The sequence below is a fragment of the Bos javanicus genome, chromosome 11 (genome assembly GCF_032452875.1).
Source record: "Bos javanicus breed banteng chromosome 11, ARS-OSU_banteng_1.0, whole genome shotgun sequence".
NCBI lineage: Eukaryota > Metazoa > Chordata > Mammalia > Artiodactyla > Bovidae > Bos > Bos javanicus.
Window position 1 is genome coordinate 43,887,133 of NC_083878.1, and position 12,753 is coordinate 43,899,885.

Sequence of the window (12,753 nt, forward strand, 5' to 3'; positions counted from 1 at the left end):
TATTACTGGGGAAAGTGGCTAAATAGGTTAATTTGTCAAATAAATTTTTCAAATAACCACCAAAGTATACCACAGGGAAAAGAAAACCTACAAGGAAGGAGAAAACAGGACAAGATGCAAATAGTAGAAAATGTCAAGAAACATATGGATGAGATATAAAACCACAAGAAGAACAGGACAAGAAACAAGCAGAGCAAAATTTTAAAAGCTGAAAAAACATGAATGGACTGGCAGACTTAAGAAAGGCAAACCAAGCCAGCAGTGGAGAAAGATGAGAAACAATCCAGTTAACCTCAATTGTTAGTCGACAGATCAGCAACTAGGGGGTCAAGGACAGTGGCTAAACTAGTGAGAACCTGATGAAACTATCTGGAAGTTTCAAACAGGGTATCCCTTTCCCAGCTCCCCACAATTGCTTGTCTGGGCCTCCTCCACATCAGTTAATTTTAGGAGGTTTCTCTAGAGAAACTAGAACAGTTTTCAGGACTGCAGGCACTTGTGTGTGGGGGAGGGGATGGACAGGATGGCCATAAAAATACAGTGTGCCAGAAATCTCATTCTTTTTCTTCAATATGGTTAAGGGTAGAAAGACCCTTAGCCTCCAGGAAGGAGATTGGAAACCTTTACTTTGGAGACTGACCAAAGGAAGATACTCATGTGGAGTATCCTTTTGTAAACTCTCATGGAAGCTGAAGCAACTATGATCCAAAGAACTTCATTATGCTCTCCCTGCAATAATGACAATGTTGGGACTTCCCTAGTGGTCCAGTGGTTAAGAATCCACCTTCCAACGCAGGGGACACTGGATCAAACCAGGGTTCAATCCCTGGTTGGGGAACCAAGATCCCACATGCCAAAGAGCAACTAAGCCCTCGCGCCACAACTAGAGGGCCCACACACAGCAACAAGAAAAGTCAGTGTGCTCAAGCGGAGAAGCCCTCTCATGCTCTGACACCCAGCACAACAAAAAAGGCAATCTTGTCCTTTACACCTGCAAACAGATTTTTCAAAAGTAAATGTACTGTTTAAGAATGTACGTTATGTAATAAACTAAAAGAAATGCAAGGGAATGATTAACACAAAGTTGGGATACTGCCTACATGTGGGAGAGGGGACGGATGCAATTACAGACACACAAGTCTTCTTAGATTCTACTAAATGCTCTATTTCCTAACCTCCTTTGATATTACAAATGTTTTACTTTTTAATCTGGTGGTGGGTATATAATGCTCATTTTATTATTACTCTTTCAATCATACACTTTTTTGTATTTATAATTTATTTCACAAATTCAAAAAATCATCCTACTGACTTCCTTGTTCAGATCCCAAGCTCAATGAAGAGCATTCCAGTAACAGTTTGATGCTATTATAGCTTTGCCTCCATTAAAAGAATGGACATCAGACCACTTGGCACGCACATTTTTCTTTTTAAAATAATAAATGGGTGTGATGACTTTTTAAATAAAATTCATAAAAGAACGCTTAATTGATTTAATGACTATGTCTTTATATATGAGATTAAATTGGTTTCTAAATAAATCCTCTGAGAGTCAGTATATCCTCTGCCAGTAACCAAACCCATTCTCAGATCAGGAACTTTTCGATGCTTCAATTTCATTCCATATTGCAGCTTCAATCTTTGATGTGTCATATTCCCTCATCATATCAAACTCAAGCCATGGCTGACTCCACTTCTGGGCTTCTTTCATTTGCTCTTCGGTTAAACAAAGGTCAAATCTGATCCCTTTAACATTAAATTTTGGACGTTCCCAGCGTTTGGACCAGGGTTTTGGCTTCATTTTTACTTTTAGCTAAGGAAGATACAAGAAAAGGAACAAATTAGTTTGATAATTGCCAAGTAAAGTTATTCTTGAACTTCCAGTTCCAAATGTACAACTTATACCTGATTAATAGGAACTTCTCGGCTAGGTTCTTGTGCTACTGGCTTCATGTTCATATCAAAAGTGCTGTATTCAGGAAGGGCATCTCGCAAGTACAGCAAACTATCGTCAAGCCGTTTCTCTAATTTGACAACTTGGATCTCCTGGATTCGAGGATTATAAAGTTCAAAGCAAATCTCAACACCTAAAAAGAGAAAACATTCTTACAATCTAAATTCAGATTCCTGCATACACCTCATACTACAATAAAGACTATTTCATGAAGGAATTAGCTCAGGGTTTTTGCATGTAGGAAATGTGATATAAATTTGTAACCTTTAAAATGAAGATTATTGAAAGAAATAGAAATAAATCCACTAGATTAAAAAAATGAGAAAACCTGAGTTAGAACGATAAAGTCTAAAGAAAAATGTCTTCTATAAATATAATGAGCCATTTATCTCTTTGATTTTGGCAGTATTAGTTGGAAGTTTGAATAAATTCTTCACTCATATTCTTATTTCCCAATTACTTTAATAAAATTGGATCCTCTACATTTAAAGTAACAGAATTAATGATTCAAAAGAGTAAGTACAATTTTTAAGTTCTAATTTTGATTAAGAAGTCCTTGTAAGATGGCCTAGATTTGTAAATATTCTGTGCCCTCTATAGGAGGAACAGCTTTGAGTGTTTCCAAGATGCTGATATAAAAGGTTAATATATACAATCTGTATCAGGAACATTTAAAGGGAAGTGTGTATTCTGACCCAAGAGAAATATAGATAGTAAAACATAGGATCAACATTAACATCTAGTGTTAATACCAGGATTTAATCAAGTTTCACTCTACATCTATTCTGTTATAGGCACTGATTTAGGAGCCGTGCCTACAGCAAAATCAAAATAGGTAAAACCCTTCTCTTCTCATAAAGCTTATGTTCTAGTTCAGTTCAGTCACTGCTCAGTCATGTCCGACTCTTTGCGACCCCATGAACCACAGCACGCCAGCCCTCCCTATCCATCACCAACTGCGAGAGTCTACCCAAACCCATGTCCATTGAGTCGGTAGATGATGGCAAACAATAAATAAAAATACCAGCAGGTAATTTCATATAGTGAACACAATACAGGGATTATATTGTGACTGAGAAAGGGGCAACTTTATTTATCCTGAACCATGCAGCATGTGGGATCTTAGTTCCCTACCAGGGATTGACAGCAAAGCATCAAGTACTAACCACTGGACCACCAGGGAATTCCCAGGAGCAACTTTAAATAGTATCGTCAGGAAAAGTTTCTTTGAAAAGATAGCATTTCAACTGATACTACAAAGGGCCAAGAATGCTCCAGGCAGAAGAACAGCAAATACAAAGGCTCTGGGCTCTTAACAAACCTACCATGTTGGAAAAACCAGAAAAAGGTCCATTTGGCTAAAGTATAGTAACTTGGTGGATCAGGAAGGTAAGCCAAGGATACTGCACAGCTGCAGGCAGGAGATGACGGTGGCAAGGACAAGAGTGGTAGCAACGGAGGTGGAGACACAGACACAGCTGGGATAAAGTTTCTGGGGATTAAGCCATGAACACTTGCTGACTGGATGTGTGAAAATGAATAACTAAAAAAGCTCCTAAGTTTTGGGTTTAAGTAAATGGGTACGGAGTAATACAACTTATGGAAATAGAAAAGAAAAAACAAAAAACAAACCTGTGAAAAGAACACATTATGAAGGGAATGGAGTTCTGTTTTGAGCTTGCTTTAACAAGATACCCAAATGGAGATGTCAAACAGGTATGCGAGTATCTGGAATAAGGAAAGGGTCAGTCATCAACATAAATCCGGGAATTAATACCACATGAATGGTATTTAAAGCCAAGGGACTAGGAAGAATCATCAAAGTAGGAAGTATCAATGTGGAAGGTACAAGCAGGTCACAGTCAAAATGTTAATGGTAGAAAATGGCAAGACAGAGCTAATACTTTTGAGAATTCTGTGTCAAGTGCTTCACATACAACATGAAAATTAACTGACCACAACCCAGGGAGGTAGATCTGATGGACAGAGTGCCTGAAAAACTATGGATGGAGGTAGTGACCAAAACTACCCCTAAGAAATAAAAAAGACAAAATGGTTGTCTGACCAGGCTTTACAAATATTTGAGAAAACAAGAGAAGCAAAAGGCAAAACAGAAAGGGAACTCAGTGCAGAGTTCCATGGAATAGCAAGGAGAGATAAGAAAGCCTTCTTAAGTGAACAACGCAAAGAAATAGACGAAAACAATAGGATGGGAATGACTAGGGTGCCGGGGAAACATTTCATACAAAAACGGGCACAACGAAGGACAGAAATGGCAAGGACCGTAACGGAAGCAGAAGAGATTAAGAAGAGGTGGCAAGAATTCACAGAATAACTGTACAAAAAGATCTTCATGACCCAGATAACCATGACACTCACCTCGAGCCTGACATCCTGGAGTGTGAAGCCAAGTGGGCCTTAGGAAGCATTATGATGAACAAAGCTAGTGGAGGTGATGGAACCCCAGCTGAGCTATTGCAAATCTTAAGAGATGTTGCTGTTAAAGTGCTGCATTCAATACGCCAGCAAATTTGGAAAACTCAGCAATGGATACAGGACTGGAAAAGGGCAATTTTCATTCCAATTCCAAAGAAAGGCAGTGCCAAAGGATATTCAAACTATTGTACAACTGTGCTCATTTCACATGCTAGCAAGGTAATGCTCAAAATCCTTCAAGCTAGGCTTCAACAGTACCTGAACCGAGAACCTCCAGATGTACAAGCTGGATTTAGAAAAGGCAGAGGAACCAGAGATTAAATTGTCAACATCCACTGGATCATAGAAAAAAGCAAGAGAATCCCAGGAAAACATCTACTTCTGCTTCACTGACTATGCTAAAGCCTTTGATTGTGTGGATCACAATAAACTGTGGAAAATTCTGAAAGAGATGGGAATACCAGACCACCTGACCTGCCTCCTAAGAAACCTGTATGCAGTTTAAGAAGCAACAGTTAGAACCAGACATGGAACAATGAACTGGTTCCAAATTGGGAAAGGAGTACGTCACAGCTGTATATTGTTATCCTGCTTATTTAACTTATATGCAGAGTACATCATGTAAAATGCCAGGCTGGATGAAACACAAGCTGGAATCAAGACTGCTGGAAGAAATATCAACAACCTCAGATATGCAGATGACACCATCCTCATGGCAGAAATCGAAGAACTAAAGAGCCTCTTGAGAATGAAAGAGGAGAGTGAAATAGCTGACTTCAAACTCAGCATTTGGGACTTCCTGGTGGTCCAGGAGGGCTTCCCACGTGGCTCAGTGGTAAATAATCTGCCTGCAATGCAGGAGACCCAGGTTTGATCCCTGGGTTGGGAAGATCCCTTGGATGGGGGCACAGCAACCCACTCCAGTATTCTTGCCTGGAGAATCCCATGGACAGAGGAGCCTAATGGGCTACAGTTCATAGGGTTGCAAAGACATGACTGAAGCTACTCAGCATGCATGCCTGGTGGTCCAGTGGCTAAGACTGAACTCCCAAAGAAGAGGGCCCCAGTTTGATCCCTGGTCAGGGAGCTAGATTCCACATGCCACAACTAAGACCCAGTGCAGCCAAATGAATAAAATAAATTGAAAAAAAAAAACAAAACACCTCAACATTCAAACAATTAAGATCATGGTGACCAGTCTCATCACTTCATGATAAATAGATGGGGAAAAAATGGAAACAGTGGCAGATTTCATTTTCTTGGGCTCCAAAATCACCGTGGACAGTGACTGCAGTCATGAAGTTAGATGCTTGCTCCTTGGAAGGAAAGCTATGACAAATCTAGAAAGCCTATAAAAAGCAGAGATAGCACTTTGCTGGCAAAGGTCCATAGAGTAAAAGCTATGGTTTTTCCAGTAGTCATGTACGGATGTGTGAGTTGGACCACAAAGAAGGCTGAGCGCTGAAGAATTGATGCTTTCAGACTGTGGTGCTGGAGAAGACTCTTGAAAGTCCCTTGGATAGCAAGGAGATCAAACCAGTCAATCCTAAAGGAAATCAACCCTGTATATTCATTGGAAGGACTGATGCTGAATCTGAAACTCCCATATTTTGGCCACCTGATGGGAAGAGCTGACTCAATGAAAAAGACCCTGATGCTGGGAAAGATTGAGGGCAGAAGCGGGTGCCAGAGACAGATGGTTGGATGGCATCACTGACTCATGGACATGAGTTTGAGTAAACTCCCAGAGATAGTGAGGGGCAGGGAAGCCTGGCATGCCGCAGTCCATGGGGTCGCAAAGAGGCAGACACGACTTAGCGACTGAACAACAAACTACTGGGAGATAGAAACTATTATCGCAATTAAAAAAAAAAATCTACTGAGGTCTATCTCACCTTTGTTCGTGTCTTTCTATGATAAGATTTCTCCAAGTACACAACGTGATTAGAGGCACAAGTTTCTGTGATCATTTCTGCTGAGATCCTACATGCACACCACCATAGGATAAGGGAAACATAAACCATTTTCATATGTTCAATTTCTTTCAACATAGTACTTCACTGCCGGGGACCATGAAGCATACAACTTTAAGTATGAAAAGTTTACTGTTCTTACCATTTTTTTTTTTTGGCCTTTTATTTCTTTAAAAAAAACTTTTTTAGTTTTATTCATGTTTATTTTATTGAAGTATAGTTGCTGTACAACGTTATGGAAGTTATATGTGTATAATAAGGTCATTCACAATTTTTAAAAGTTACACTCCACTTATAGTTACGGTACAGTGTTGCTGTTGTTGCTCAGTTGCTAAGCCGTGTCGAACTCTTTGTGGCCCCAGGCACTGCAGCATGCCAGGCTTCCCTGTCCTTCACCATTTCCCGGAGTCACCATTTCCCGGAGTTTGCTCAAACCAGTACAATATCAACCACACTTCCCGTGTTGTACAACATATCTTGTAGCTTATTTTATACGCAGTAGTTTGTACTTCTTAAATCTGCCACCCCTATATTGCCCCTCCCCCTTTTCTCTCCCCACTAGCTACCACTGGTTTGTTCTCTGTATCTGTGAGTTTGCTTCTTTTTTGTTATATTCACTAGCTGTAGTTTTTAGATTTCACATAGAAATGATAACTTGTCCTTCTCTATCTGACTTATTTCACTTAGTGAAATAGGACTTCCCTGATGGTTCAGACAATAAAGAATCTGCCTGCAAGGCAGGAGACCCGGGTTCAATTCCTGGGTTGGGAAGATTCTTTGGAGGAGAAAATGGCAACCCACTTCAATCTTCTGGCCTGGAGAATTCCATGGACAGAGGAGCTTGGAGGGCTGCAGTCCAGGGGGTCACAAAGAGTCAGACAAGACTGAGGGATTAACACTTTCACACTTTCAATATTCTCCAAGTCCATCCATGTTCCTGCCATTTTGATTCATAATTTTTCTAGAATTTTACCACACATTCCCCTATCTTATTGGCATAGCAAAAATAATTTTGCCTTAGAAAAAATTCCTCCAGTTCTTATTAATTGTGGTGACTGTTATAATATAAAGCAAAATGGGGGCCATTCATTTCAGGAGAAAGTAACTTATAAGGACATTATTATGTTTATCTTAATGTTTTCAAGGGTTATTTGGTCCAAAAATAAATGTCCCTACACTGTTTAATAGTCACTTGTCTCATATTTTGATGTTGCTATGATTTGGAAAGTCCACTTCTAATGGTTGTTGTCTCTGTAACAAAAGAAGCCTTTGGAAGCAACCTCAGTTCTCATACGTTTTTAGGCCACAGGCTCCATGTCATCCCTCAGAGTTCTCTTTTACTTTCAGGTTCCAGATGTCTTATTCCAGAATGAAGAAAACAGAAAAGACTCCTGAGATAACATTTTCCAGAAAATGAAAATAATGAAATGAAACCTACCTTGTCCTTCAATAGTATTCCTAAGGATAAAAGTAGCTCCAAGTCCTTTTCCCGATCTCTGGATGCAAATCCCCAGAAACTGGCTGGTTTTTCCATTGGCATATGGGTCAGCAGTAGTAACACGAAGAATGCTTCCTACAAATTCAAAGGAGAAGTGAACTTTTACATGAGATGCAGAGTCGAACAACAGTATTTCCACATAACTCCAAAACTTCCAAAATGTATTAATATAATATTAGAAATAAGTACCTCATATGGGCAAAACCTGTTTGAAAAACAATTTCATGTATCATGAAAACTAACCCTCCTACCACTAATGATAAAAGCATCCAGCTCTTACTGACCAACGTAGAACTCTGGAATGTGGAGTATTTTTCTCCTTTCTAACATATCTTTTCTTTCTATTTGAAATTTCAGAGGATTTGTTCTTCCCCTTGGAGGAATGAATTCAGGACTCAAGAACCTATGAAAAATATAAAGTAAAATAAATTAAAAGCAAACTTAAAGACCATTAAAACAGAAACCATTGTTTTACCAAAAAAAGTAAAAGATTAGGATGCTGACATGTTTTATTCTTCCTCTCTAAATAAAAAAAGTCCACCTTATTTCTATAATTGTTGTCAATTCTCATGAAAACAGCTAACAATTCCTGAGTACTCACCAAGCATTGTGTTAAGTTTTATTAAACATGATTTTGGTGTCATCATCTCCTTTTCACAGATGAAGAAAATGAAGCTTGGAGACAGTAAATAACAGATTTATTGTTAAATTAGCTATAAATATATCATTAAATGTAGGCATGTCTGTCAGATTCCAAAGTCTATAACCTATAGGCTTCATGTTGAGTTGTACATGTTACAGTAAATTATGTTGGAAAAGATATAAACATATAAATCATCAACTGCAAACTAACTTTAAAAATAATCTCCCTATTCTCAAACTGATTTTAAACTAATTATAAAATATTTAATCTATAGAAAAGTATAAATGACATTACAATGAGCATACCTGTCCCTGTCACCCATCTCAAGAAATAAATTATCAATACAGTTGAAGCTCCAGTGTATCCTCCCTATCCCCACAGTTAATTTTGTTGTTGTTGTGCATTAGTTGCTAAGTTGTGTCTGACTCTTCAGTGACCCCATGGACTTGTAGCCCACCAGGCTCCTCTGTCCATGGGATTTCCCAGGCAAGAATACTGGAGTGGGTCGCCATTTCCTTCTCCAGGGGATCTTCCCAACCGAGGTATTGAACCCAGATCTTCTGCCATTTCCTTCTCCAGGGGATCTTCCTGACCCAGGGATCAAAACTGTGTCTCCTACATTGGCAGGTGGATTCTTTACCACTGAGTCACCAGGGAAGCTCCACAGTTAATTACTATGGGATAATTAATTTGATGATGATTATTCCTAAGAATTTCTTCCTTTTCCTCAATTTCCTACTTTAAAATGCTTCAAACTTACCAAAAAAAATGAAATACAATGAACACTCATATATACTTCATGTAATTTCACCAACTACCAACATTTTGCCAGATTTGCTTTATATATAATTTTTTCCTGAACCATTTGAAAATGTCAAATAGTAAGGCATTTAGTCCTTCAATACTTTAGAAGGCTTCCACTAAGATAAGAATTTTCTTACATTTATCACAATACCTTTATGACACCTAAGAACTTCAGCATTAATTCAATAGTATAATCTAACATAGTTCATATTTAAATGTGCCTAATTGGTCCTGAAAAAGGTCTTTTATAGCTTCTGTTGCCCATTTCAAACTATAATCAAGCTTCACACATTATATCTGGTTTTTATTGTCTTAAACTAGTACTCTTCCATATCCGCAATTTGTAATGATTTTTTTCTTCGAAGAGTCAAAGCCCATCGCGTTATAGACCACTGCTGGATTCTGGATTTGTTTATTGTTTCCACATGCCTAGACTGAGGTTAAACATTTTGGTAAAAATACTACCGAGGTGATGATGTGATCTTCTTATTCTATCACATTGGGAGACACATGTCAGCTTGTACCACTATTTGGAAAACCAGATTTGATTGCTCTGTGAAAGTCAAGAATTTCCCCTATACATTTTTTTAAACTTTACATATGTATGAATGTATGGGCAATATAAAAATGCTACAATACTTGTCAATTCTTCTGCAGGTTGCTTTTTCACACATCGTATTTGTGAAGTTCATCCATGTTAACTCTAGTTTATTTATGTTCCATTGCTGTGTAATAGTGCATTACATGAATGTATTTGCCCATTCACCTCCTGAAGGATATCTAGGCTACTTCTAAATTTTTATTACAAACATTACTTTTGTGTTCATTTTTGTCTCCTTGTACATATTACATGTCTCTCAGTACATACGACTTTCCTTAAATTGTATACTATCTGGGTGGAAAGGTACAACCTCAAATTTACTAAATCTTGTCAAATTATTTATCAAAGTAGTTATTCCCATTTAACTGAATTATATTAAGTGTTGCCATTTAAGAGAAATATTCCTTTTCTACCTTAAAAAAAAGTACAGAGAAATATTTTCTGAGTCTCTCAGTTCCATGAATTCAAGTTTATTTCAACTTACAATCACAGGATATATAAAATGTTAAACACAAATACACACACAGAGATAATCCAATGGACAATATAGAACTCTTTCATATAGCCTGTGGGTGTTGGTCGCTCAGTCCTGTCTGACTTTTTGCCACCCTCATGGACTGTAGCCCACCATGCTCCTCTGTCCTTGGAATTCTCCAGGCAAGAATACTGGAGTGGGTTGCCATTTCCTTCTCCAGGGGATCTTCCCAACCGAGGTATTGAACCCGGATCTTCTGCATTGCAGGCAGATGCTTTACCATCTGAGCTACTAGCGAAGCCCTTCATATAGCTTAAATCACACCAATTTTCACCCCTAATATTTGCTTTTTAATAAAGCTGTTATACAAGTTTACAGAAACAGTTTCTGCAAATCCTAGATCATCTAAATTTACATGTACTCCAAAGTTACCACTGTACACTTAAGTGTACCAGGTTTTTAGAAAATATTTATTTTTAATTAATTGTTTGGCCCTGCTGGGTCTTAATCGCTGTAGGCGGGATATTCCATCTTGCAGCCTGTGGAACTTTAGTTGCCACATGTGGGATCTAGTTCCCCGACCAGGGATCCGAACCAGGCCCTCTACATTGGGAGCACCCAGTCTTAGCCATTGGACCACCAGGGAAGTCCCTTAACCAGATTTTAAGCACACTGTTTTGAAGAGCAAATTTCAAGCACAAATTAGCGGAAATTTCTACCACTGTATCGCTTTTGCAGGGACACTAAAATACGATAAGTTGGGAAACTACAACAGGCTGTTTGGGCCAATCCATTTCCACTTAGGGAAGTAAGATCCGTTCCTTAACATCAACAGGTAAAATACGACGTACTTCATAGAAAAACTCTTGGTACAGGCCAAAGAGCTTCCAGTCTGGGGAATCTCTACTTGAAGTTCTGATCTAGTATGACTGCAGAAAATGCTGGCTTGGGAGAGCCAGGAAGACAAACCTGAGCTCGGTGTGCTTCCCAGATTCATGAATTCTGCACACAAGCTCTTATCCTGGGAGTTCCAGATCCTAGGATAAGTCCCGCTTCAGACTTCGGAACCAACTATAGGTTTGAGAACGCACAGACCCCAAAATGCAAGAATCGCTTCCAGGTCGGGTGGCCTCACCTGCTTTCCCGGCGCTGGGGGCCGCGCTTGTCCACTATAACCGGTTTCGGCGGTGGCTGGAACACGCCAGGCTCAGAAGGTCCAGTGATCTGCCGCCGGCCCGGCCCCGCCAGGACCCCTGCAGGGGCACACCACAGAGGTCAAGACTGCTTCCCGCAGCCCAGAGCCCCTGAAACCTCGCACTCTCCCCCCAACTCCCGGTCCCACGAGAGGCTCCTCCGAGGTCGCCCGTGACTTCCAGGCTCGCTTCTCCCCTAGCCTGACCCGAAGCTCCTTCTGCCCCCGGCTAGCAAGCTCCGCTGCACTTACGGCTGGCGACAGAGGTTGACACAGGGAGTAGAGCCCTGGCGGATCGAAAGCTCGGGCCCAGACCCTTTGCAGCCGGGCAGCCCCTTGCGATAGAGGCCGCCATGCTTGAGCTCTCTGTTGAGACTACAACTCCCAGTGATCAGTGCGACAAGGAAGCGGCCGCCTACGGCCAGATGGCAGCTTCTACAGGACAAAATAGTCAAGTCTTTCTCTAACCACCCGAGCCCCATGCTGCACAAGGGCCTGACTATCTTAGGGAAAGAGCACTATATTTCTCTACAAGGAGATCCAACCAGTCCATGCTAAAGGAAATCAGTCCTGAATATTCATTGGAATTCATTGGAAGGACTGATGTTGAAGCTGAAACTCCAATACTTTGGCCACCTGATGCTAAGAGCTGAAAAGACCCTGATGCTAGGAAAGATTGAAGGCGGAAGGAGAAGGGGACGACAGAGAATGAGATGGTTGGATGGCATCACCGACTCAATGGACATGAGTTTGAGTAAACTCCGGGAGTTGGTGATGAACAGGGAGGTCTGGCGTGCTGAAGTCCATGGGGTCGCAAAGAGTCGGACACTACTGAGCAACTAAACTGAACTGAACTATATTTCTCTAGTTTTCCATAATGTGCCAAGTTATATCTGTCCACCCGGGTGTTCTCTCAGCCTAGAAAGCTTTCCTTCCTCTTGAATCCTCAATTATTTATCTTCAATTTCTCAGGCAAGACTTCAGCTTGTCAAAATTCTCATTATAGACTCTCATCGTTCCATTAGCAACTCTGATGTCATTTACAATTTTAATTATTAATTTAATTTTAATTACTTGTGTATTTATTGGATTAGATTCTAACTCCACCCTTATACTGCAGGCTCCTGAGGGTGTGAAGGTTGTCTTTTTCTCACCATTTTCTCTCAGCATCTAGCTG

The 12,753-nt window shown here is 40.0% G+C and overlaps 1 protein-coding gene across 1 annotated transcript; it reads right to left on the reverse strand.

Annotated features, from left to right (window-relative positions):
* Nucleotides 1-1,488: 1,488 nt before the first annotated feature.
* On the reverse strand, nucleotides 1,489-11,964 carry MRPL19 (mitochondrial ribosomal protein L19). The gene is made up of 6 exons (XM_061432502.1): nucleotides 11,829-11,964; nucleotides 11,520-11,637; nucleotides 8,146-8,264; nucleotides 7,802-7,936; nucleotides 1,906-2,087; nucleotides 1,489-1,813 (listed from the first exon to the last, which is right to left on the reverse strand). The coding sequence occupies exons 1-6, from the start codon at nucleotides 11,929-11,931 to the stop codon at nucleotides 1,592-1,594; spliced, it is 879 nt and encodes a 292-aa protein (XP_061288486.1). The 5' UTR covers nucleotides 11,932-11,964; the 3' UTR covers nucleotides 1,489-1,591.
* Between the last annotated feature and the right edge of the window lie 789 nt (nucleotides 11,965-12,753).

What these genes read in the sequence shown, in the direction of transcription:
- MRPL19 (XM_061432502.1), bottom strand. Translation starts at nt 11,931, where the DNA reads ATGGCGGCCTCTATCGCAAGGGGCTGCCCGGCTGCAAAGGGTCTGGGC. An exon ending in CCCCAGCGCCGGGAAAGCAG is followed by an intron (nt 8,265 to 11,519) that starts GTGAGGCCACCC and finishes TATTTTTCATAG; the next exon opens with GTTCTTGAGTCCTGAATTCA. An exon ending in GAGAAGTTCCTATTAATCAG is followed by an intron (nt 1,814 to 1,905) that starts GTATAAGTTGTA and finishes TATCTTCCTTAG; the next exon opens with CTAAAAGTAAAAATGAAGCC.